This window comes from Seriola aureovittata, chromosome 13 (genome assembly GCF_021018895.1).
Source record: "Seriola aureovittata isolate HTS-2021-v1 ecotype China chromosome 13, ASM2101889v1, whole genome shotgun sequence".
NCBI lineage: Eukaryota > Metazoa > Chordata > Actinopteri > Carangiformes > Carangidae > Seriola > Seriola aureovittata.
This window is the reverse complement of record NC_079376.1, coordinates 16887328-16914760: the sequence shown is the minus strand read 5'-3', so window position 1 is coordinate 16914760 and position 27433 is coordinate 16887328. Positions and strand designations below refer to the sequence as shown.

At 43.1% G+C, this 27433-nt stretch overlaps 1 protein-coding gene across 2 annotated transcripts; it reads right to left on the bottom strand.

The window, feature by feature from the left end:
* Position 1: 1 nt before the first annotated feature.
* Positions 2-27433, bottom strand: LOC130179888 (uncharacterized protein KIAA1522-like). 2 transcript variants are annotated; one of them, XM_056393013.1, is made up of 8 exons: positions 27138-27433; positions 18381-18699; positions 6774-6914; positions 6553-6620; positions 6316-6451; positions 6012-6119; positions 1933-5814; positions 2-988 (listed from the first exon to the last, which is right to left on the bottom strand). In XM_056393013.1, exons 2-8 carry the CDS (start codon positions 18673-18675, stop codon positions 924-926), a joined length of 4695 nt encoding a protein of 1564 aa, XP_056248988.1. In that variant the 5' UTR covers positions 18676-18699; positions 27138-27433; the 3' UTR covers positions 2-923. The 2 variants fall into 2 exon arrangements, with proteins under 2 accessions (XP_056248988.1, XP_056248989.1); XM_056393014.1 differs by having other exon boundaries at positions 6553-6596.

The window sequence follows — 27433 nt, the reverse complement described above, 5'->3', positions numbered from 1 at the left end:
ATTTCATTTGTCCATAAATCTTTATTCTTTCCATTATAAATGATCATGTACTACATTACAATGTCTGAAACCAGTTTCAAATATATTATAGTTCAACACAGAAATATCCCACTGTTTGAGCCACAATAACTCCATGATCAGTAACTAAAAGCAGCAGAAAATGTGCTCCAAAACAATGATTTCAGTATTTATGATGTCTGCTCTGTCTTTTTGTGAAATCAGTGGTCATGCACATGGATAGCTTTAAATCATAAATGGTGTGGAATTTTTTTGAGAAAAACATATCTTTGATTATGATTACGAACTATACAAGCAAACTTGATTGATATGATGATGATAGTGGGGTTTAATGCGACATTGCAAAGACGACATTCTGTCTGTGGAGACCCTCCTCTGAACATGACAGGAAAAATAACTTAAGATAATTAATAATTTTTTAACAAATATTATTGGTGTGGAAACTCTTTGGAGACAGAACTTTAAAGCACAGATCCATCATTACTGGATATGGTAAATGTACAAAATGTTGCTATATTTACAGATGAGAGCCCAAAAGTCCCATTGTTATGAGTACTGACTACAAGCTCTGAATCAGCAGGACATAGGTGGTACAATCATTGTTCGACACTAGAGGGCAGTATATTCCCATCTCCTGCAACAGTAAAACTCAAGAGTGCCCTCTGGCAAAGGAAAATAAACTATTTATTCTTAGTAAAAAGCAAAATGTGTACTTTAAGACCCACACCATTAACATGACATTCGAAGGATTTTCTATAAAATCCCGAATGTTTCAAAATGTAGTTTTTGAAATAAGCATGTCATCTGTCCAAATTCAGTTTCTTGTCTCTCTCACACAAAGACCAACTTGCAGTGAATTCAGTGTTACGTGTTAAGTCCTTCCCAGTCTCCTTCAGTCTTAACAATCATGTTGATGATGTTTCTCCTCCTTCAACAGTACCTGCTGTCCCATTTGTTTTCTCTGCAGCATCTGAGGTTGGAGAATGAAGGCAGTTAGTTTAATTGGGTGCTGAAGACATATACAATAGAGATGCAAAATAAAACAATAACTGATTGGATTTTTAGCCCAGCTAATGGCATAGCTCTAAGGAAGGCAATGTTGGTTGGTTGGATTGCCATGAAATATTGCACAGTAATCCATTCATTAAATCCATGATGAACTTTAATAACCTCAATGATCTCCTGAGTTTTCATGTCTTTAATGTGTTCAAAACTTTGTTTTCTGATCAAATACATGCAATACAGATGGCAATCCCATCAGGCTCACCTGTGCTTTGCATTTAGTACTAATTAGCAAATATTAGCATGCTAATAAGCTAACCTTACACTTGCTAAAGCTGCATTCATGTCAGGAGAGTGGAAACAACAGGAAAACCTTGTGTTAATTTGACTCAGGTGTGTTCCCCATTATTCCAAGTCGGTTAATCCCACTACTAACTTTGTAGACACATCATTTAAAAAGCCTAAATTAGCAACATTTTCTGTTTGGTATTTGAAGCAGTTTGTTGATTGAAACCATATACAACCGAATGGCGTACAGCTCTTTTTTAAATGAGGTGAATTTATTCTATAAAAGATACTATTTGATTTTGTTTAGATGTAGCTGTTACCAATGATGGTATTGTGTCCATTTTGCTAACACTCTCAGAATTGCCGTTTGGAGGATGACATGAATGTTTTTTCTGAGTCAGTTTGCTTGTAATTACAGTCTAAACAATATGACATGAATGCAGCCTCAATAACAGCATGTTAGCATTTCAGTTAGCATGTTGTCATAAGCATTCAGCCCAAGCTGTGCCAAAGTACAACTTCACAGAGCTGCTAGCATGGCTGAGTTTTGTTCATACTCTTGTTTCAAATCGAATAACATTACAGCATTACAGTCTTAGTCTGACAGAGAATAATATCTCTTACCTTGGATACTCTCTTCCTGGGCTTGCTGTCCTGCAGTTTGCTCCGTTTCTTCACTGGTCTCATTCTCTTTGGCCTTCGATATGGGTTTCTTTGCTACAGGTGGCGGCACCTTGCCTCCCTTCTTCACCGACTCTGCTTCACTCACCACCTTTGTTACAGAGGAAACCTCCAGGTTATTCTGTACACTTGCCTTGGCCTCCGGTGCCGGCTTCTTCTCAATCACCACCTTCTTGTTGTTCTTGGAGAAGATAAAGCTTGCTGTGCTAGAGGGGGACTTATGGAGGTCTATCGGTGATGTAGGTGAGTGCAGGCTGAGGCGAGATGCAGGGCTCTCTTTTGATCTGGCTGCTGTCCTCAGGCGGATGGCCTCCTGTAGGTTCATGGAAGGAGAGACAGTCATGGCAGGAGGAGACTTTTTCATAGGGGAGGTGACTGTGGATGAAGATGCAGATGGAGCCAAAAGAGATTGGGACTTGGGCAGAGCCGTTTGTGAAGTGACAATGACAGATGGAGAAGTGGGTGGGGGAGAGGTCATTATCAGAGACCTTCTGATGGGCTTTTGAGGAGCTTCTCCACCAGCGGATGAAGTTGGGACCTGATTGCTGGGCTGCTGTTTCCTCATTGTGACCTCAGCCTGTGGTTGCTCTTGGGCTTTAGGGGGCTCAGGACTGCTGTTGACGGACCGCAACTTGACCATCTGCAGGAGGGAGGGGGTGATAATGGGAGTGGGTTCCTCCTGTACAACACTGGCAGGGGTTGGCTCTTGGCTTTGGTTTTCTGTGCTCGCTTGACTAGGCTGGTGATTAACGCTGGTAAGACCCTGCACAGGTAGAGGTGGAGGTAAAGGGATGTTTACAGGTGGAGAAGGAGCAGGTTCTTGAACCTTTTCTGGTGTAGGAGAGGTTTCAGGAGCTGGTGGGATTGAGATTTCAGATGGTGGCGAAGGTGGGGCCTCGTTGGTTGCTGGACCATCAGTGTTCGGGGGTACAACTTGAGGTTGGTGCAGAAGGTCTATGAGAGGTGGAGGTGGAATACTCTGAGGGGGAGTGAGAATACTGTTTGATGAAACTGGGTTAGTTTCAGCGGAGAGGACATTCTCTTGAGGAACATCAACATCCTGCTCTGACAACTGGGGTTGTGATGGGAGCGGTGGTGGAGGTGGAATACTTTGTGGTGGATTGAGCTTGCTAACAAGTGTTGCTCCTTCAGAAGATTGAGAGGTGTCTTCTTGAGAAGACGATAGAGCAACCTCTTCAGCAGATGGAGCGGGGATCTCTTCAGGAGGCAGAGGGGAGACCTTGATAACCAGTGGAGGGGAGACATCTTTAGCAAGGGTAGGGGGGACTTCTTGAACCAGAGGAGGAGAGGACTGTTTGAGCCTCACAGGAGAAACCTCTTTAGGTGGAGGAGAGAACTCTTTAGGTGGTGGAAGAAAGACCTCTTTTGGTGGCAGAGAGACCTTTTTAATTGTAGGAGGGGAGACTGGAGGGGAGACTTCTTTAAGTGGTGGAGGGGGAGCTGTATAGGGTGGGGGAGGAGGGATACTCAGTGGTGGAGGTGCAATCCCCTGGGATGAACTGGACTTCTGTGGTTCAGCCTCTGTGGTCACTGTTGTCACCACTGATACAACAGATGTAGAAGAGGAGTCACTACTAGGAACAGGCCTCTCTGGTGGCACCTCAACAGGTATGACTAACCCTACCTCACCAAACAATGGGGGAGGAGGAAGGGGAAAATCTATCTCATCAGGCCCACCGACACCCGCCTGTGCCATTGGTGGAGGTGGTGGGGGCCAGGACGACTCTGGGGATACAACGGCTCGTACTGATGTAACAGAAACAACTTCTGTGGTCTGTTTGGCGAGGGGTTGAGGAGGAGGGTGCGACACAGGAGGAGATGGGGATGGAGAAATTTGTACTAATGAAATGGCAGGTAGGGTATCGATGTGGGTCTCTGTAGCTTGTATGGATGTCTTCTTGGCGTCTTCTTCTCCTCTCAATGCTGCCAGCCTTTCTTCACGCTTCTCTACGGCCTTCACTAACATCCCATTTAATATGTCACTTACTCTTACTTTCTCATCTTTTTCTATCACTGTGCTTTTTCCTTCTACATTCTGAGCCAGTCTATCGTCATTCTCTTTATGAATCTCTGCATTCAAAACCACACTCACATCTTGAACTTTCTGTCTCTCCAGCACATCCACTGTTACAGCTGGATTCTTGTGTTTTCTTTCTACCGCCAAGCTCTTCACAGAGCCCTCTGTAGATGCAGAGGGGGATTGCCTCTGCTGTCTCCTGTCCTTTGGATTCTTCTTTATGATGGCGTAAACATTTTCAGGTGCCGGGGGTCCCAGCAGCAACTCAAAGGTACGCTTGCTATGAGCCCATACCTCGGGGGGAGGGGGTGGAGGTGCGTGGACTTTAGGGTGCGGAGGGATGTTGAAGAGGTCTCTCAAGGTCCTTACAGGGGTGCTGACTGTGTCGACTGAGTCAGATTTAGGATCCCCAGTGGATTTTGTGTTTTCAGGAGCCTCCGCCTGTGTGAGAGAGGATGGAGCTGAACCAGCAGAAGTGGACCCAGGAAATAACCTCTGAAGCTTTGCTAAGATGCCTCTCTTGTGAGTTGGAGATGAGCTGTGATGCGGTTTAGAAATTTGTGGTGACGTGGCATCTTGGCTGGAGTAGCCACTGGACGGGGAGATTATTTTGCTTAGCTTATTCTCCTGAAGTGGTTCCTGCTTCTCCTGTGAGGTATCTCTCGAACCTTTTTCCTCAACCTTTGCAGCTTCCTCTGCCTTTAGCGCCTGGGATTTCCTGGGACTGAATGACACGGAGCCTGTTGAGTCGTCCAGAGAACTGGTGTCAGCGTTGTAGCCGGGGCTGTCTATGATTCTGGAGGACATAGGTGAAGATCTCGATTTGTTTTTCTCATTCTCCTCCCTTGAGCTGGTGATTCTATGGAGAGAAGATTCCCCTGAAATGTTCCTAACTTCTGCGAGATCACGTGATCGTCGCTTATTCTTATTGTGGAGGGAATAGGAGCGGCTTGGAGGAGGAGGAGCCCTCTTGGGCTTCATGACAGAGAGGCTACGTGCAAACTGCCCATCTTTGTTAACTGCATCGCCTTTACCTATGAGCTTGCCATTGGAGGTGCATTTGGAAGCCTTGCTGATGGAGGAGTGAACACTGACTTTGTCATCTCCGTTCTGTGACCTCTGCTGCCTGGGGGTGCTCCTGCTGGAGATGGTTGAGGAGTCAGACACTAAGGTCTCTGATGACTCAGAGTTGCTCCAACAAGAGCTGTCGGACAGATTGGGGAAGTTGCGGCGGGAGGCGGAGGTAATGGTGGAGGCTCTGGAGGAGGTGGTTCTGGATGAAGAGGCTCTAGAGGAAGCACGGGAGGGGGCTGGGCTGGAGAGCAGCAGGCTGCTCTTGCTGACAGTGCGGAGGCTGCTGCGACTCCGTCCTCGGCTGATTTCTACCACCTCGATGGACGGTGGCAACACAGCATTGGGAATTATTTTGGACATGTAAGCAGCCTGGGGTGACATGGTCATGACAGGACTGGGCGGCTCTTGCTGGAGGCTGTTGGCAGTGGTCATCCAGGGAACGGCCAGGGACCGGGGCCTCTGTTCACCTGACAAGTCAGGACCCAGGCGGTGCAACAAGGCCAGGTCGTCCCTATGACCAGCATGGGTAGCACCGAGCTTCTCGACTTGGTCTTTGTTGAGGGGGTGGATCACCTTCATGCCCTGAAGGTTGGCATTAGCTCCCCTTTTTGCTGCCTGCTGTGGGCCATCATTGGTGGGGCTGTCGTCAGTCTCACCATTATAATGTTCCTCATCTAACTTCTGAGTCACTGTCCAGCCCACTCTGTCCAACCCTGATAGAAGACAGGAGGACCAATTAGCACAAGTTCATATAACAATTAAGGAAATGCAAATAAAGCATTCTATTGTTTCTAAACATAACACAGTAACATTAATACCGTGAAATTTTTAAACATGGCACATACAATTTAAAGACATTCCCAGACAGATGTCTTTTGTAAATAACACATTTAAAGTACTAGCTGCGTACCCAGCTCTCTCTGAACATGCTGTGGGATACCCACGACAGTCTTCCTGTGTCTTCTCCTTTTCGTCTTTTCTGACTTTTTCCCAGAGTTCAAGGGCCTGAATGTTGATCCTGGGACAAGCGAAGCATGAGAGAAAAGGGAAAGAGACTTAATTCTTTGATCCTTAAAAAGAAATTTAATTTAAACTGAAACCAATCTGTACGTCACACCCATTAAAAGTTAAATCATTTTATGCAACTTTGTGTGTGTGCATCACTATATGTTGTATAATGACCAAGTGGAAGATCTGAATTATGGTGAGGTTACCTTGCCTGGTGAGTCCAGAGCGGGACGATCTAGTGGACACAGATGATTGTACAGAGACGACAGAGGATGTGTCAGGAATGGTGCTGTCTGTCATAAAACCTCCACCTTCTCCGTCTGTTTGGATTGTCATTGTCGACTGGCAAAAGGAGAGAGAGAAAAAAAAAAATCGCTTGCTCAAGAACAGTGAATTTGCAGTGTGCGTGTAAGAAAACAGCAATTCTTACAAAAGTCACTTACAATGGTGCTTTCATTATCCTGGTACTCCACTCCATTATTGGTTTCTGCAAGCAAGGGAACATTTAACTCTGTAGATTTAAAATGACATTCAAAACAGTGTTTATATATCCTCTGGTGCACACCCTCTTGAGCAATATGCAGACCATTATCAACATGCTGGCACGGGACACCTCTAATTTAGTGCTGAGGTGTAAAGAGCGTATCACGAGAGTGAATCGTACCTTCCTGCTGCATCATTTTCAATGCCTCCAGGGCCTCTGAGTGAAGGTCTTCCAGGTACTTGGGCCTGCTGGCCTCAATGAACACATTCTCCTGGAGCAGCGGGGGTGCCGGGGTCTTGTCATCACCTCGCTTTGGGAGAGCTTGAAGTAAAGAGAAGGGAGAGGGGATCAGCCTGGATCAACCCAAAGCTCTGTGTTACTATAACAGCAGACGAGGGGTCCATATGGGCAGTCAGGTATCTGCCAGAGACATTTAAGCGCTAGAACGGTAAATAAGTTTGAGAGTGTGAGTGCATTTAAAAAGGCTGAACTCCAGTTCCACTCGTGCCAGATTGAACTCAAGTGACTCTGACAATGACTTTTAAGAGAGGATTATCAAATCAAAACTCTACCTCCAGCAACATATGCTTGGTATTACACTTTTTTTTCTGGCCTAAGGACTATTTAATTAGACAGTGAAAAGGACACTAATTAAATTGCTGTAACATATTGCATGTATAGTATATCAGTTCCATCTTTCATCAACTCATTATAAAATACCTGAAACACCACATCATTAACGATGGGCACCATCCAAAAAAGTGACAAAAGTCATACGAACTGCAAAAACCTGAAAAACCTCCTCTAAGTGACTTACTGTCAAAGTAAATCAAAGTTGAGTTTCTGGTTTTAATGTCATGACTTTACTCAGAAAGTGCAAAACTCTGTATGGGTTATTGTCATTTCTGCATTTTAGATAAAATTTAAAAAGATTCAATAATAATCTCAAGTAAGAAACTACATAAAATCAATGATTATGTTACAGTAGCTTTCAATTTGCTGGCATGTGATGAAGCTCTATGAATGATGTGGTGCCCTCATGCTTCCAGGGCACAGGATCATTGGGCTAAACAACCTGCTAAGACACTTTTATGTAATGCTGACAGCTGCTCTACATTTAGCCACCTACTGCACTCTACTGTCCGCACTGTCGCTCTAAGACCATGCTGGAATTAGCCCTGACAGCCATGTGCTCAGTGATCGTTACTAATTGTTACCGCTGTCTCTTCTGTAACAGCATTACGGGTGCTCTGGTGTTAGAGAATTCCAATAATCAAGTATCTATAAATAAACAAAATTCCAATTATTTGTTTTCCTGACAAGCATCAACAGTTAAAGTGGGACTATGAATCACAGCACGTTATGTATCAGCAGAGTAAACATTACACACTGACAGTGACAGCTTTTTTATGGTTGACATCTACAGTGAATGACTTTAATTACTTTATTGCCTGTCTTAGGCGAGCCGGTCGATCCAGTCTGACCTGGTAATACTTGAACAGCAAAAAAGAAATTTCAACAAATCAGAGAATGAAAAACTGGCTTGGGTTATAAACCAATCAGGCATTGTCTCAAACTTAGAAACAAGTGACATGCGCTGCTTTCACTTACCTCTCCTCTTGAAGATTGTTGGAAAACAGTGGATATTAGCACTGGAGTTATTAGTCAGAAGCACCACCATGATCTCTCTCATGTAAAAGTGCACCAAAACTATGTCTAAGTTGTGTAAAAGAAAGAAGAACAAAAAACGAGATCTAAAAAGGTGCAGTCCGCAGTCTGTCAGTTCAAAAAAACATCCTGTGACGACAGCATGATAGTCTTGCTTGTTTTTGATTAAGTTGTTATTGTCAGTTCAGGGCAATGCAGAGCAAAGACGGTCTCTACAGCCAATAGACAATCAGAGCTCAGACACTAATCCTCAGCTGCCTAATTCCTGCCATCCCTCTCTCTCTCTCTTTCTCTGTACCCCCCCCCCCCCCCCCCCCCCCCGCCTCTGCTCAACAAGATACCCAGCATCCCCACTGTTGCTCCCCATCAGCAGGCATGCTTGCCCCGGATTGGTCAGTTAGGACACAGATCAAAGTGAGATCATACATGTAAACACTGAAAGGAAAGAGAAAGCTGTTGTCAGGGATTTGAGGTAGGAAGGCGTCACGGGTGGCTCTCTCACAGCCTTAGCTCTGTTAAATAAATAACAATACACTGCTTTGTTTGATTATACACAATTCCAATATATATATAGATATATATATGGCAGCACAGATAATGTTCCTCAGACCTCATTAACAGACACATAACTTTATTGTTTTGCCACAAGGGGGAGTCAGTGAATTAAAATAATCTTGTCCCAAAACAAGATGTGAAACATTTTTAAAAAGAGGCCTGCAGCTCCACTGCACATGGTCACACATGTGAAAAATGTTCCCTATTGTTTCCAGCAGCACTACATTAAAGAGTTCTATGCAGCGAGAACACAGAGGATGACAGAGGATCTGAAATTCCTCAGTTAATCAAGAGATGAATTTTCTGATCTAGAGGAGCAACTCTTTTTTTTTTTTTTTTTTAAACTTGTTTTTGAGTGAAATTTCTGTTGTTGCAACAAATTCTTTTTTTTCTTTTTAATTTCCATTGAGAACACCTCAAAACCAATCTGCAGCCTGGCGGCTTGTTCACTTCCTGGTGTGCTGAGCAGACATGACATGGAATGTTTGACATCTGAACAAATGGAAAACATTCCCATGGTCGTGATCCTACCGAGCGAGTCAGACAAAAGCAGTTTACAAAGCAAAGAAAAGAAATGAATCACGTGTTACCATGTGCATAGTAACAAGATGAAACAGATCACTGTTTTAATACAACTCACTACTAAAGAGGATACTTCGGCCAACAGATGTAAGCAGAGAGTTGACATGAGAGTCAGTTTTAGGACAACATTTTTCTAGTTACCATGACAGAACACACTTGCCTGGGGAGGCCTGGAGTGATGGGTGGGGCATGACTGAATGTTAATGAGGGGCTCATATTATCACTGGTGCTGTGATCACATTGTAATTGTGTCCATATGAATCACTGTCATATTAAAGACACCATCTGTCACTGCTGGATTGTGTGGATGCTGACCGTATTAACCCCAAACTGATGTTTACATCTCGGATTTGGATAAACACACTAAATCTAATGGATGTGATACTGCATGACCAGTTTATCCAGTTTATAAGTTGCAGGCTTCAGCCTCCAGAGAGAAAAAACAATATGTAAAAAAAAAAAAAAAATCTGCTCAAGTGGGGAATTGTGATGAAATTTTATGACATGTAAATAATGGTGGATTTAAATAGAACATTGTAAATGAGCCAACATCTGTTGGTAAATTTGTTTTGGTAAAATATGGATTCTCTGGCAGTAAACAGAGACAGAGGGGGCTGAGGAAATGTGTTGCATCACCAACTAAAGTAAACAAACTACAGCCAGTGAATCATAGAGCAGTGAAGTGTGTTCATGATATATAATACTTATTAACTTGTAGCTATGCCTGCTGAGTTCAGATGAGCAACACCACACTGTAAAGGGATTTTTGATTAATTTTTTTCATTTCATTTTTATTTTAGGAGTAATCATTTATTTTTCTTTTCTTAACATTTAATCGAACTGCAACTAACTACACAACCTAAATACTTAGGTTCACTGTTCAACTATAATTTATGTAAATTTTTATGTAAATTTTATGTACATAAATTAGTATTATACTGTCAGGCCTCACATTTTGGCGGGTGAGTTGGAAAATGTTATTTTTTGGGGGCTAAAAAAGCAAACATTTAACTTTATGCAGTCAGAAGTGCTGGACTGAGCCTGTAAAATACCAACGTGTTACTTCATTTTATCTGTAGAATGTAAACCTCCCTGCAGGTCGCTGTGACCTCACTGTCCTGAGCGGTAGCTACGGCTCTGCCTGACACCAAAATGCCCTTTCCTAAACCTAGAAGAAAGATTGACTTAGAGCGAAGACAGTTTTAAAAGGGCTGGACAAGTGATTTATTTTTATGAAGTCGCTGCTCTCCTACATGTGCAGGACAGAACGGTAGGAATGAGGGCGAAGAGAAAGACAGATGAGTTGCTCAGTAGAGTGAAAATGTATTGTACAAAGCATCAGTTTGAGACAGTTAGATACAACACCACACACATACACGTCAACACAGACAAACTGACATTCATGTGATGCGACTCTTCCTAGTACTGCTTCATGGGAATCAAACAGATGCAAATACCCCACACACACACCTTGCGTCCCTGCCCTAACTTGCCCCTCTCTCTTGTTTTGCACCGCCAGGCTGACAGCCATGCAGAGACATTCTCTCCAGCTCTGAGGGAGCTGTCTGCCAGGTGCTTAAGCCTCTCTAATCAGCACAAACCCAACTGAACGCACTGTGATGACAGTGGGAAAGAGCTGAGGGCTCGTTGTTTCTCTAAAAGAAAGTATGTTCAGCCGGGACAAATTCATCCTGGTCAAAGCTGTGTGCTCCGCTGACTGTTTTCATGCTCTTGGTTTTCAATGAATTAAATATAAACAGCCGAAAGGAAGGAAGGAAGGAAGACGTGTGGTGTGACAAGGACAACAATCCAGGTAACAGATATACCTGCATCATCTGGTGCACTGGGATACACTCCAATTCACTGTCAGACAATACAATCTGTGTGCCAGCAAATCAGCATGTATCAGATACCTCCAAAAACAGACCCTCAATGCACACAGATGCATACCTATTCTCCTCATCTTGCAGGTCTTCACATTTTGCACCATAGTTAATGTCATAGCATCAGTTTACATCCTCAACCTCCTCACTGTCGTTATCTGCCACAGTTTAAAGGTCAAGAGTGAGCAAACTCTCAGAGTCTGTGCCACTTGTGTCTCTCGATAGGTTGAGCTAACAGCAACAAATCAAATCCCATTAAAAACAGTGCAGGATGTAAAATATTCAGGCTTACTATTGCCTGTTTAATGTAAGCACAACTTTGTTACAGGCGCCTACAAAATGTGATTACAGACAATAAAACAGTGATATAAGTCAGAGAAGAGCTCAGCATTCTTGGTAGTAGCAGTGTGAGTAGCAACAGTAATAATGGGCTGGCCTCACCTCAGGTGAAATTCTTAGCAAGCTGATAATTGTGAGTCAAAAAAAGAGAGAAAAATCTGTTTCATTTGTTTCTGGCTAATTAAGGCACATTAAAGCCAAACTGCCACATTATTTTTAGCCATGCTAGCTGGTGGCAAAGATCTCGAGAGCACAAAACTCTGTTGATTATTCGATATCGCTTTGATCCAGACTGAGACATCTCAAAAACTACTGGATGAATTGTACATTCATGGCCCCCAGAGGATGAATCCTACTAACTTTGGTGATCAAATTACTTTTCCTCTAGCACTACCATCAGGTCAAAGTTTTCACACCGGGTCAAAATGGCTCCAATGTTTGGTTTATGCAAATACATGAAAAACTAATGATGTTTCTTGCATCCTCAGAAAATGTTAGCATGCATAAACTAGAATGGTAGTGTCCATAGTAAACCTGCTAAACCTTATGCTAACATTGTTAATGTGCACATGCCGGCATGCTAACGCTAACAAATACAGCTCAAAGCACCAGTGTTCCTCAGTACAGCCTCACAGTGTGTACCATTTACTCTATGTCCTCAAAATAAATTAAACCTTTCCAACTCCTCCAGGCAATAAAACACCATGTTGCGCTGATGTACACTGGGCAACGCTATCATATACAAGCAGAACTCAGGCTTATCACAGCTCCAGTCCAAGAACAGGTCCCAAGGGAACAGCGTGTTCTCATGTGTTCTCAGAGAGGAGAACTGCACTAACCAACACTGTGCACACCTTTATTAAACTTTGCTTACTAGTGAGGTCAAACCAACAAAGCCATCTTCAGTAATTGCACCATGCATTTCTGCTCTTTGCCATAAGTATTATTGCTCAAAAACTGTCGAATTTAACTGCAAAAGTCACAACTGGTGGTGACTCACCAAACTTTCCAGGCACATCTCTATCAGTCTCTCTAAGGACTTGCCACAGTGTGTCGACAAACGTTTTCCTCTTCGTGACAATAGCCTGTGCAGTTGGTGCAAAGCCACAGCAATGTATCTGCATATCTTGACAATGAAACAATACATTGAAAAAAAAAAAAACTGTTGCTTTTGGCTGTCCTGTTAGGTTTGGTAACAGGAACACCAAACATTAAAGGATTGAAAGGATAAAAGCAACTTGATGAAATGAAACCAGAGCAGAATATTCAGATGGGACTAGAGGGCAAACTGGCACTTAGTAAACCTCTCACCATTTGACTGACCTAAATATGATCTTCTCCGTCTGTTTGGGTGTGGTGACAATTCACCTATTGAAATAAAATCCTAGTAAATTCCCATAAAAGCCTCTAACTGTTTACTATACAGGTAGTCAAGTCCTGAACTACTGAAATTCCCACGATGTCAGCATCAGCTTGATAGTTACCCGTACTCCATATAACACGTGAGCACAGTGTGTGCTTGTGTTTTTGTTGTGTACATGCGTCTGGGAGCTGTTTTCAGCCTGACCTCAATTTTCAGATATTTTATATTTAAAGCGACAAAGGCCCTGTGCCCTTTCCCTGAAAAGTACCATGGAAAATCGAACTCATCCTTGCTCCACAAAAGGTGTGCTGATTTATAAAAGCACATGCAAGAATCAATCGTTTTTCACATGACCATTAAATAATGACAGCTTCTGTCAGAGGGATATGTCTCCCTGAGGTGGGAGTGTATAAAAAGGCAGTTGATAACTTTCCACCATGAGAGGAAGAAAGTGAAACTCTATCACATGTCAGTTTTCTCAAACCTGTTCTCCTGCCCGTCATTGTTATTGTGTCATCATCACAGCACACTAAGAAACCCTGTGTCCCACAAATACACAAAACTGCAATGTTGAAAACAACATTAAAGCCTATTCTTAACAGCAATATAATTCTTCTATTAAAAGACTGAAGGTTGTTGTTGCCTTTGGCCTCTAGTAAGGATGCTGTAACTCGTCGCCTCCATGGTGGTGTTTTTCTTTCACTTCCCTAAATGAACCATGTGTTGCAAGTTATTTGTCCATCTGTCTTTTGTTTTTTGTTTTTTTTAAAACACACTTGCTTCCTGATTTACGCTATAATGCTATCTCACCTTGTGACTACAATACAATCTGGACAAGTACATACAAAAACTAACCTCATGATGAACCTGCTAAAGCTGCAAGTCTTTTATACAGCTGTTATCAAAAGTGGTGTGGCAACGGTTTATCAGAGTTAAAATGCTCCACATAGCACCATTAACTGACACAGCCTTACGTTACATGATAAACAGAGAAAATACAGTAAAGCAACAGATAAACACACTCAGGCTTAACAGTCCTGCTTCACTTAAGCAGCGTCTACGACTGAATATCCAACAAAGGAAGTTAAATAAAATGGCTCATATGATCTTAAACTGACATGCAAGCCAAACATACACTCTCACACACAAAGGGCTCCCTATTTCTAGCTCCTCAAAGAAATAACTTTATAAAGCTCAGGAATGTGAGGAATCTCTCAGGGAGTGTTTAAAGTGAACAGGTGACCTTCTGAGTGTACAGTGGTAGGTTGGTATGACCTAATCAGTCTTTCCTTCACCTCATTTTCATTTTAAATGAACAAGGGAATTATTCTCAAAGCCCATTATGAAGGATCAGAGTTGCATAAGAGAGGCCTGTTGTCTATTTTTACACAAGATGGAGTAAATTGACAGCATGACAGGGACATAAATCACTGTCAGACAGGTATGCAAAGACTCACACCAACAGTGTGAGGAATTAGACGAATGGAAGTGAATGAAAATGAAAAGACAGATAACCTCTGTCTTCTGGCTCGGGATGAAACCTTGTCCAGGTTATCAGAGAACACAATGCAAAGTTAATGGGTTCATGGAGCTGAAAAGTTGAGGAGGCCAGAGTTTATCACTCCAAAACCTGCTACTATGCTGTTCCCTCTCAGGTCAAACTCCAGAGGACTTGTTTACAAAAACACATTCCCGCAAGAGCAAAGGATGAGATAAAACAGCGTACAAATACAAGGTTTGGATGCTGACTCTGACAGGGAATCCAGTTGTTACTGAAGATTTTTTTTTTTTATGGAGCCTTAAATCATAAATTTAATCTAAAATTTTGACTCATCCTGTAGCCAAAGAGTTTTGTGACGCTGGAAATGAACATTTTTTTGGAAAGTTCCTCCCCGTACTGTTGCGGACGTTCCCACAAATGTGTTGCATTTGTAGGTTGATTTGCTTTTCACCTTCTGCCCAGCTCATCCCAAGACTGCACTGGTCCTCCATCATGTGAAACCGCCGTCTAGTTTGCTTCTTCTTACGTGTGTTCATTATTTTTCTCATCCAGCAACATACATTACTGCTTCCTGCTGTACACTACTGTCCTAATAATGCAGCAGTGATACAGAACACAGCGCTGAAGTGGCTGGTAAGCAAGACACAGACGGACCAAGAGACGCCCAGCTAGGTTAGCAAGACAGGAAGAACTAGCGAGAGATGCACTGTAAGCTAGCACTTAACGTTAGCCTACTGTTATTTGTTGACATCGGAACAAGTTTACCTGATGTTCCCACAATTCACTCTCATAGTGTTTTTTTTTTTGTGACCAGACAGATAGTTCCACTTCATCCCCTCATTTAAGTAGTACTGACACCTGCTTTGACACGAGGAAGGCGGGTTAGGGTTTTTTATGCCTGTTTCTCAGTACACGAGACTGGAAACAACCCGACTGGTGAAGGTGAGAGAGCTGAAATCATTTGGTGAATAAAGCCTGGGTTACTGCAGAAGAGTTGAGTGATGAGTTTTAACATTGATGGACTTGCTGAGTGCGTGTCTCAAAGTGAGAGACTGAATTGCCACAGACCAATATACCGAGTGTGCGATGATGAACAGTGTGAGCAGAAGGGTCAGGAAAAACAGAACCCCTTGTTCCCCTCTCACTGTAACGGTCTTGGCATGGCTTTTAATTAACTGGCACTGTGCCTGCCATACCAGGCATTTAGTGGGCAGGAGGCCCCTCTGGCGTCAATACAGATCATCATCAGGGGCTCAGCTCTGAGGTATTCAATCTTATGGGCAAGTGTGTTACCTTGCACCGTGTCCTGCCCCTGCAATAAACCTCCTCTGGATGCACTTTGGGAATTGCTGCCTCTAATCAGAGGAAGCGTCTGGTGAGGAGTTTGCTGTGGCTGTTGCCAGCGTCAACAATGTGCATGTCATACACAACGCATTAATTGCCGGGGGCTCAAAAGCAGCACGTTAATACTTGATAGATAAATTACAGTTAATAGTCGACAGTTCCGGCTTTGTGATGATATATTTCTGTGACCTTAAGGCCTGTTATACCAGTTGATATAGCATTTACATGAATATTCATTCTGGCTGTTTAAAGGCTGACCTGTGTTTTTAGTAAGGCCTCTGCTCAGTGTGGAAGGCAGCCTCCAATCTGACCTTGGCAGAGGAGAAATACCTTATCTCTCTTCAGTTTGCTTTCTCTTACAAAACTCTTAGCTTCTTACTGCTGCTGTAGCCAACCATAAGTAGCACAGTACAGTACAAAGATTGTGTAATGTTGTCTAGTGTACTCACACTGACGCATTTGTTTACGCATTCATCTTCCACCAAAGCCACAGATGTGACTGAAAGCGTGTTTATACATATTTATCTTCTGTTGTGGGGTGTAGTTTAACTTCGAGACTGAATGGAAATCCCCCTAACACCCTTCCCGCCAAACTACAAGCTCTGGGCTTCCACCATGAGAAGACGCAGCACAAGAAACAGGAGGAGCCTCCTCTGTCTGCAAAGCAATTAGCCAAGACTGCACAAGCACTGCCAGACAACCGTACATAAAACAGACCAAACCAAACACTGCTGGCACTTTTGTGTTTTTGCATAACCCAACTCAGTAAAACAAGGTTTTGTTTGTGTATCTGCTGTTTTTGTGTTTCAGGTCTGACTGCATCGAGTTGTTGAGAGTTCGAGATTAATGAGAGTATAAAACTAAAGTAAGTACAGTGTACACACAAAAAAAAAAAAAAAAAAGTGCAGCATGCCGACATATGAGTGCACATTTACAAGCTCCGACAAGATCTGCCGAGCACAGCTCTGGGAAAAGTCAGTGTGTCGCTGCAATTTTCTTGGGAGTGTGTGAATAAATGTTTTTACACATTCACATTGTTAGCATGTGTTTTACTTAACTTGTTAACTGTGTGGGTGTATGTGCGTGTGTTAAAGTGAAATACACCATCCACTTCATGCATGTCCCGTGTATATGCAGCACTTCACCCTCCGTGTAACCTGATGACCAGGTAAGTAAGTGGCGGTATCACAGAACAGGACAGACAGAGATTTTTTCACAGCAAACAAAGAGAGCTGAAGGTCAGAAGGCGAGTAGGAAGTCAGTCTGTTCAAACTTCTCTCCAGTCAACAAACACACATGCCTGGGAGGCGAGGAGCAGGATATTTAACCAGTTCCCAGCTCCTTATCCCAGCTCATCTTGGATGTCATGTTATCAAACTGCTCTCTGTAGAAATATGTTTAATGTACTTAAGAGCTTACTGTTAAGCAATGATAAATGGCTTCACTTGGCAATAATATACTTCATCTTGTTGACAAATTTTTTTTTTAGATTTGCAAGTTTCTAGATTACCATCCTTCCCTCCAGGCACCTGTTGGTTTCTTTCATGTCAGTACAAGATGTTGATTACCTGGCACGGGGATTGATCACAAAATATCATTTGTTGCTTGTATGTTGTGTGCGTGTGTGTATGTGTCAAAAGTACTTTATCTTGTATGGCACTATAATTGCAAGCAGAGACTCTGATTTCCAGCTGCTGTGTTGCATTTTTGTGAGTAACATTTTAGGATTATTTTCAAGATAGAGCTGTAAATTATTTATGTAAATCATCAGTACATCATTTTCACTTTCCCTCATTTGTTTCATCCAACCAACACTCCAAAACCCACAAATATTTCATTTACAATGATAAAGAAACACTTTATAACACTTCTCTCAGTCCTACATCAGTAAGTTATTTTATAGGAGCAAACACAGATGCCATGAAGAGGAGGATCTAAATTTGGTCAACCCAGTTTGAAGGTGCAACTGTGGTGCTTGTAACTGCATTGACACACAAGGGCAAAAATAAATGTGGCACAAATCAGAAGGTGTACACTTTAATGGACGAGCTACCAAGTCTCTGCAGGATGACTCTCATTCTATGGTGAAATGGAAACCAGTGGCTCCTCTGGGTGGTATTCAATAAGACTCCCACCGAAAATTGTTTAGATGAGGCGGCGGGTTAGATCACGAAGCATCTCAACTCATTTATTCCCTCCTCTAGTCCCTCTGCTCTTTTTTTCCCACCACAAGTTAATGTTTTAAGAGACTTAAAACATCTTTGTTTCCGGTGAGTCGATCCACCTAAATCCTCCATGGTGTGCAAAGAAAACCCCTCTTAAAACTAAAATATCGGCAAACTGTAGTTACATTCCCTCCTATTGATAGGAACATATACAGTTCATATACATTAACTTCAGAAAATCAGTTCACTTTCCAGATCATTCTTTCACGGTGGATCTTATGTCACATCTTGAGTACTGTTAATTACACCACAGCACAACTGACAAAACGCAAACTCACTTATAAAAGATGGGATGAAACTGCAGTGCAGCATCCTGCGGTCTCTTACCATGACTGTTTCCGTGTGGATGCATCTGTCGTCCTGACCTCTGCCCTCCCTTGTGTCCACCCTGGTGCCCCGCAGGGTGCCCATCCATGGCCAAGTCGAACGCAGGACCAAGACCCAGATTTTGCCCATTAGCGCCAAGATTCTTCCTCTTCTTGCCCTTCAACCAGCGCAGAGCGCGGCCAAGGGAGTGCCTGCGCTTCTTGCGGCCCCTTTTGCTGTGTTTCTCCTGGGCAAAAATCTGGACCACATCCTGGGGAAGCAGGTCCCCGAACCCCAGCGAGTCACGGTTTGACATACCACCTCACACTGGAGCTATGTCCTAAACAAAAAGCAGAGAGGGAAAACAGAACAGAGGTCAAGGCAGAACTTAAATTTTAGTCATCATCAGTAAGAATTATAGGACCAGTCCAGATTTTTCATTGATTTCCAACCTTTTCTCGCTCCCACTGGATTTTATTAATACCACTAAATAAAATCAACTCACAGAGACTGGATACTTGCTTTAGGTAGACCATCGCAGAGAGACAGAAAAATGGAAAAAAATTGTCAACTTCATTTTCATTACATGCCAAAGTTACCCTGACATTGTGTAACTGTAAGCAGAAGCAGTTATTAAAACCAACCTTGCTGTTATGCTCATGGAAATAGCACAGCATCCAATATTTGAGAGTTGGCTTCTGCAAAGAAACCTTACAACAATGACTCTGGTCTGATTACACTCTGCCTTCCAGCTTTGATTTCTCATCAACAAAGGTCATCGTTCTCACGCTTCTCTGCAGCTGATGTAGTAGATATCGGCTCTTCCTTGAATGTACCACAAAAGCAACAGGGTTTATAACGATGGATTACCTGTGCCAAACAGGCTTCAAGTCTCCGCAGGGTGATTTTCATCTTGACAAAAACTAGTTCTAAAAGTTTAAATCAAATTCAAACATAAACTATGTGTTGGGCGATGTAAAGTGGATAAAACTCAAAACAGTGTGATTCATTAAAAGCCGATGAATCCAGTTCTACTACAGGTAAATACAGCATCGGACATGTGTCCACAGTTGCAAAGTCTTGCTCATTAGAGCAGCTCAGCTGGTGTTTGTGTGTGTGTGTGTGTGTGTGTGTGTGTGTGTCTGTTTGTATTTGTGCGTCTCCGTGGGCACTGCTCATTCAGCCCACATGCTCAGCATACACAGACCCCCTCCTGTCTCTAAACCAAACTTCACAGTTCTGCAAAGAAAGAACTGGCACCGCTCCCTTCATTCCATAACATGGAGTCATAATTCACAAAGCCGCACCCGTAGGCTCATGCACTTTTACACACAGGCACGACAGCACACTAGGAAGAGTTAAATAGCAGAAAAATACACAGTCACCCAATCTGCACTGAGGTGTTTTTAACGAACACACATATCTCAGTGCAGTTTCTGTTTCATTGTTTCCTTTTTTTTTTTCTTTTTTTTTCTTGTCACTCTCCGTGCAATGAGCTCATCGCCCCCCCTCATCCTCCTTCTTCAACCCTTCACCTCGCTAAACTCCTCGACTTTGAGGCAGATTTCCCAGCCTTACTCCTGGGGATCTGTGGCTTACACTGGGCTTCTTCCAGCTGCGTACTTTATTAGATACTTATCTCCAAATCACAGAGCGAAAGTAGGAACAAGCTCTGGAGATGACAGGAATCAGAGCTTGTAAATAAGCAGAAAAGACAGAGTGAAGGTGGGAGTGGAGTCAGAGTGAGAGAATTATGAATACCTGTGTGATTTTCTGTCGAGAGAGTTCATGAAAAGTTTTTGGCTGCGGCTACGTTGCTTCACAGTCATGCGTGAAAAAAATACACATTTTTAGCGCAAGCAATGTGTGAGTAACAAAGTCTCGTGGAGTACTTGCCCCGCAACGAGACATGAAACTAAACCACAGAATACTATGCCATGTTCTCTGAGGATTACAAATGTGACTTTTCCAAACTGCCTCCCACATTCAAAACTCGGAGTAACACAGAGCGCAGGATGTGATGGGAAGTTAAAGGACTACGGTTTGGAAATATCATGTGGAAAATGAAAAGCTTTACATATTATACATAAATAAATTAAGCTTTTATTAGTCAAACCTTGACAATGTCAGGATCTCACTAGTGGCTACCTGTACAGTTTAATGCAATCCAATACAACAGCCCTGCCATAGCATCTATCTCTATAAAGCTCATTATGTTCAGTATCTGCTGATGTTGTCTGAAATGTGTAAATTACATTATATATTTACTATTGAGGTTATAGTTAAAAGAGGTGTTGTACTGCATTATATTTAGAGGTGTTTCTATTTTCTTTCTATTAGAAACACCTCTCAATGACACCGCCCAGTACAACGCCATCACTGTGACCTCAGGGCTAAAACATAAACTGAATATTATAGGCATCTCCCAGAGGAAAGTTATTAGGATCTATTTTCTGGGCGCCATGAATATCTGCTGTGCCATGCCGCTAGCGTGACTAAAAACTAGTGGTAAATCTGGTTCTGGTCTGCAGCTCCGTATGAGAGGCTTAAGCCGAGTACATAAAGTACTTGAATGTTTTTTTTTCAAACCTTATACACTGAAGTAGTTTGTTATCTTAATGTAGCTACGCTGAACTTGTTACTCGCTACAGTACATCTGAAGTGGCACAGTGTGTATGGAGCAGACTATAAGGCGTGAGTTGTAGTGAAAGGCCAATAACAAGACGGAGCATCCATCTCCTCTGCAGAAAAGCACCCGCCCTCCCCCTGCACTCAGCCTTGTGTTTCTGCTGCTCCAAATTACAGTCATTTGGCCATGACTAAGATCCATGCATCTGTATTGGCTACAGTCGCCAATAATCAGACGCCGTCTCTCTGGAAAAGAGGGGCTGGTTCATTCACATATAGCCCACAGGCTGCTGGGAGTGCAGCGGCTCCTCGTATTATTTCCATCACGGAGGGGCCAGAGTAATGCTAAGAACTGTGGGATGCGGCGCAGGACCACCCAGCGGACGGTCGTCTGTGTAGTCCGGGGCACTGGGGGATGACTCATGCCACGGTCGCCATGGTTACGCTAAACAACCTGCAATTTTCAGTTTTGCAAACAAATTTAATGAGGTGACGCAAGCAGTGGAGTGTCCTTTAAAATCCTCACCACGCTACAAGTATGTTTGCCTGTTTCATTTTATGGTTTGTGTAAAGAAAACGTCTCATCTCTTCAGTTTATTTAGGGAAAATGTTCCTGTCACAATCCTCTTTCTCATAAATAAGCTTTGAACTCACAATCTCTTTTCAAAGCCAGTGCACTTACATCTTAATTACAAAGCTGCTTCATTGTCACAGTCATTACTTAACCCCGAACCACACCTCTCAGTTCATAAAAGTTGATACGGGCAGAGAGGGAGAATTTCCAATCGGATCTTTTGTGAATATCTGTGTGACAAAACATAGAGAACCTGACTTAAAAACCTCCAGCAGCATCACCTACACCACACCGCATGAGGGTGTATCATATTATCATCAGGATCATGATCGAGTCATGCGCCTACAAACAAAAAAAGTTGTATGCTCTCTCTCTCACACACTAAATCCGCTGTGGTTTTCAAGCCCAGCCCCGGTCCTGCCGGAGCAGGCATGTGTTCCAACATGCTGTTTACTTATCCTTTACAAAAGACGTCAGGCCATCACATTGGACAGGAGGTACCGCTCTAACGCAGCAAACCTCAACACTGTGTGTCAATACCTGCAGCAGTGACTGATTATCTGACATTGACAGCAGTGTGTACACATCAGCATAGAGTCAACTGGGGCTGATAATAGTTTACACACTGTCATGCAATAGACTGCGAGACTCTGGGAACAACATTTATTGATAATCTACCTCCGACACCTGCAGTACATGTCGTTGGGCTCCGGGACATAAATTCCAGTGAAAATCTGGGTCTCCTTTCCATCTTTACACAGCCAGGTCTACAGGGTTTAAGCAACACAAAGCACCGACACCTGTCTTGCCTCGAGCAAATCACAGTAGCGTGGGTTACTGTACACAGCCAGGTCCTAAATCCAGGATAATATACCACAAATCTCCATTTTACAATGGGCGCCGCTGTACCTCTTCTTTGACAAACTGGTGTGTAAAAGAAAGAGGAGAAAGCCAGTTGCTGAAAACTACTTTAAATTGTGTACACACCCTAAACAGATCTGTGTGTTAAAGCAGAATTGCAAATAATTCTCAGTATTTGTTTTAAACAAAATGCCTTTAAGGTGGAATTTTACTAAACTGACTCTCAATAGTTGCCCATGTTTGTGAAGGTTTTCTGACACCCAGTGAATCATTTTGTTTGACAAACTGAAACCATGTGGTTCAGAGGTTCGTTCAAACATTTCATTAAAAAAAGTAGGTTAAAAAAAAACTCTCGCTTTTTCAGCCCTCAATCTGTGACAAAACTTAAGAGTGAACTCATAATACATAATACTCATTTTAATCTCAAGTGTAATCACAGCCTTATCAACTCTGCCAGATATGACCGTTGTGAATTTCGCAGGCAGTGACCTGGGGGTTGGGGGGTGGGTCTCCAGGAACAGGCGGTGAGTCACATAGGGAAGCTGATGGAGCAGACTCCGCCACTGCCTCACAGGGAGTGGCGCTGATACAGGCAGCCACCGCTGTTTGAGTTAGGACTGGCTCGGTTTAAGCAGAAGGCCATTCATATCTAAGTCTGCTGGATTTCCACAGGGTATGACTTAGCTGTCTGTGAGCTGAGGTTAAGGTCGGGCTGAGTGTGGTTAGTCTCCATATGGAGGAAATAACAGATTAGGAAGGTTAATAATCTCTGTAGTGGGGGGGGGGGGGGGGGGGGGTGTTTTGGTGAGATCATTGGAATAGGTTTTACAGTAACAGCCAGTTTGGGGCAATAACAGTTTTTAAACTACACTTAAAGTGACCCTGTAACTAAATGGCAAGTGTTTAGCAGTGTAAAAACTGGAGTTACTGCGCGGCACCTGTAGGCATCAGTCAGGGCGTTGGCTGTCTTCTCTTGGCATTATCAAACAAAGGAGAGCACTGCTACTCAAGAGCAAACTTAAAACAACCTTGTCTGGGCAACTCTGTACATTCGTGTGCAAACACTCAATGAACAAGAAATGTACTGTGATGGATGACTTTGAGATGAACTGGAAATACTTAATTCCACGACTTGATGAGGTTTGACACCAGGGACGGTCGGGGGAATGAGATTCTTCTTTCTAGGAGAGCTCTGTGGGAGTCCTGTGGCATCAATGAAAGATTTCCCACCTTAAAGGAAGTGGTCTTCCTCTGTCACAGTAGGCTGCTTTTTAAATTGTCAGAGAGGTTTACAAGACTTACAAATAATGGCAGCAAACAGCTCATGAAAATTGCATTTGAAGAGCGGGAGTCCAGGGTGGCCACAAGTTTCCTACAATTTGGTTTCATACCAACATATCAGCATAAACACACAGTGGTGAAGGATTTGGACCCAAAGACAATTGCTCACTGACATTATGTGGTCCCTTTGTTTGGTGCAGAAAGGATCAAGTTTCAGAAAAATACCATGTAGGTAATGACAGTGATAAAAATACACACAACAAGGCTGGAAAACAACAATGGCACAAATAAACCAAAATGCTATGTAAGTGAATTCACTGAGGTTATAGATGCTAAGTGTGTGTGTGTGCGCGTGTGTGTGTGTGTGAGTGTGTATGTGTGTGTGTGTGTGTGTGTGTATGTGTGTACGTGTGTGTGTATGTGTGTACGTGTGTGTGTGTGTGTGTGTGTATGTGCATGCGTGCGCACATGGTGGTACAGTGGAGAGATCTGTAGACGAGGTAATGCAAGTTGGCGTGCTGCGAGGCCGCTGTAGCCATGCAGCAGCTTGTCTGGTAAGAGCAGCAGCTACATTCCTGAGAGATTGATAATTACCGACTGAGGAACTCTTCTTTCCAAATCTGCTTTCACCCCCCGACACATACCTCCTCCTCCCCCCTGTCCTCTGCCAGTCATCCCCTCCCTCACTGCCCCCACTCCCTGCCACACATCCCTTATACAGTGGCATAGGAGACCAGGCCATGAAAGAAAAAAAAAAAAGGATAATGGCTGGCGCATGAGAGTCATTTAGAGATAACATTATAATATGCGGTTGTGTGCACTGGCTGAGATTATTGTTCAGTCACTATGCTTTTCAGAGGGGAGGTACAAATATTATACCTCTATGGAAACAGGGCAGACTTTTAGTTTACAGGATGTTTGGAAATATATGCGTCAAACTATGAAAAAATATCATTTTCCAACAACAGATTTTTAAATATATTCTATCAATAATATTGTGTGTGTGTGTGTGTGTGTGTGTGTGTGTCTGTATCTGCCTGTTACAAGCCTCAGTTCATGAATCCAAGGGGGCATCTTCAAGTTCTGTGTTTTATGTGACCATCAGTCAAAAAAACCCAAAATATTCAGTCTTGTATCAGATAAGACAAAGAGAAGTAGCGAAAACTCAAAACTTTCAAAAATGTCTTTGCCATTTTTGCTTGAAAAATGACTTGCAATGCCAAATAGTTGCCAATGAATTCTCTGTCAAACAACTAATCAATTAATGTACTGATCACTTCAGCTCTAATATTACAAGTGGCTGATGTACTGTAGTTGTCAAAAACACCTAATAAGGGCACTTTCCTAGTATGTGATAAAATTGTACAAACTAATTTCAGTCCAATTGTCTATTATAAGTATCTTAAACTACATTTTGAAGTTAACTGCAGGAAAATGTGGTCGGAGGATGTTAGTATTTGGATTCATATAAATAGTTTCCATTGTTTACTTCTTTGCTTCTTTGTAAAAATAGGATAAGTAAATTCTGGCAATTTGAATGTTCTCTGTCCGTATTCAGAGACGGCGGCAGACCTCTGGAAAGTGTCTTGTTTGCTTTACATCCAGGGGGGTTGCCAGGGGTCTAAGTCTGGACTGCAGCCTCTGTGCAGACCCTTGAACCTACAGGTCAGACGGGGGTAAAAAAAACGAAACGGTTGTGGAGCAGCAGTGACCATCTCGCAGTGAAGGCAAACACAGCTGGACACTGGGGTTTAAAAATACATCCTGGCATTTCAGTGTCTCCGCTCTGCCCCAGTCAAAACAAAAACTCTATAGCTGCTTCAAATCGCTTTCAGTCTGAGGCTCACTCGGCCTGACGGTCGCCTGAGTGGACAGCCGTCAGAGAAAATTGCAGTGTGGGAATAAAACGTCCCTCGGTTTGGAGCAGGACTCATGTGAACTCTTAGAAGAAAAGAAACAAACATGGGCATGCGTTTACGTTTTCCCCCCCTCCTGCCCCAACAGCTACTGATGTACTGTGTTGATGAGGACTCACTGATGAGTTACTCATCAGATAATCCCATTGATTAACAACAACACTGTGTCCCACTCATCAGCCAGGAGTTGTCCTCTCGCTGCGGGCCTGCATGACACACACACATCACTCACTCCCTGTTTCTTTATCCATTACAACACCGATTGTTCCTCCTGTTGCCCTTTCTTGACCCACAGCTTTCCCCTTTCCTCCACTAAGCTGGCACTTCATCACTGATTGGTCATGAGCACAGTAAACACACTGCAGCGCAAAGCTGAACCGTACCTGGCTGCCCCGAATACAGTCTTTCTTTTCAGTGAATTCCTCATCCTGTCCTATCTCTCATCCCTCACTATACCTCTGTTATCATCCCTCCTCTTCCTTGATGTCCACCCTAATCTTCGTCTGAATCTCAGGTACCAGGCTCTGCTGTATCTCCAGTGTTCACATAACACACCTGTAATCTCCATGAGTACAAGCCCTGGCATGGTAGGCTGGCTAAGGAAGGAGCACCAGTATGCGACACACCCTTTCTAAACAAATGGCTGTCTCAGCCTCACCTACCCGAGGGTGCAAGGGGTAAATGTGAAACCATGGAGATAAAAAAACCAAAAAAACAAGCATTGATCGCTGCAGACTTTTCAGAAAAGTTGTGGGTTTGCCTTGAGTCCAAAGTCCAGGAGAGGCAGCAAACAAACAGAGAGGGGGAAGACCCCTGAGCACACCTGAGGTGCTCATGTTATCTGCGGCGGGTTAATCAACAAGCAGAGGGTCTATAATGAACTGCACATGGACTGTCATTGACTGGCATAGATTAAACCAAGTGTCAGTGCACCATGCTGTCAAACAGTCATTTGCTGCTGGGTCAGTGACAGGAAATAACAATAGTCTTCATTGTCATAAGCTCCATAGGTGAGAGGAGCACTACAGGTCTTAAATTACCTCTGCTTAGGATCCCTCAAGGCCAGGCTAAGCAAATGTCCCACACCTAGTTTTTCATGCATAGCTATACTCAGCCTCCTGCCAACCATTTTCCCCACACTTTATTAGATTACACTTTAGAGCAGTGGTTTGGACATGTGGGGACAATTTTCTTTAATTTGAGAATTGATTCCATATTTTTTCATATCAGAGCAAGTGTATTAGACCAATCAGACAACATGATGCAACAGTTTTACTTTACAAATACATTTTCTGCACAACTTTAAAGTTGATTCTTTCGACCCTGGTGTTATTTCAATATAATTTTGACTTTCTGCAAAAAGACTAAACTATATTTTCCACTATTTAAAATGCCAATGCATAGTTTAGGAGGTTCTATCAGGAGGAACTTACAAAATCCACAATGGGAAGTAATAACCGCACTTATCTGTCTAAATTTATACAACGACAAAGGGGAAAAAAAAGGTGTTAATCATACCTTGTGAAACTTTACTGATCCAGATGTGCTGATTCACCCTCTCTCCATTTGAATCGTCTCCCTTCCTTTCCAACTCCAAACTTTTACCGTCCGAGGGGAAACTTCAGGTGAAGCATTTCCGTGAAACAGCTCTTCAGGGAACAAACTGGAATCTGGATTTGTTTGTTCCCGCCGGGGCGGCTCGGTCTGCTCGGACGCCAGCTACACTGACTGCTGGCAGTGCTGTCGGTCTGCGGACGCTCCTCTGGGCCAAAGTGGGGAAATGAGGAGAAGTTGCGCTGCTGTCGACCTGCAGC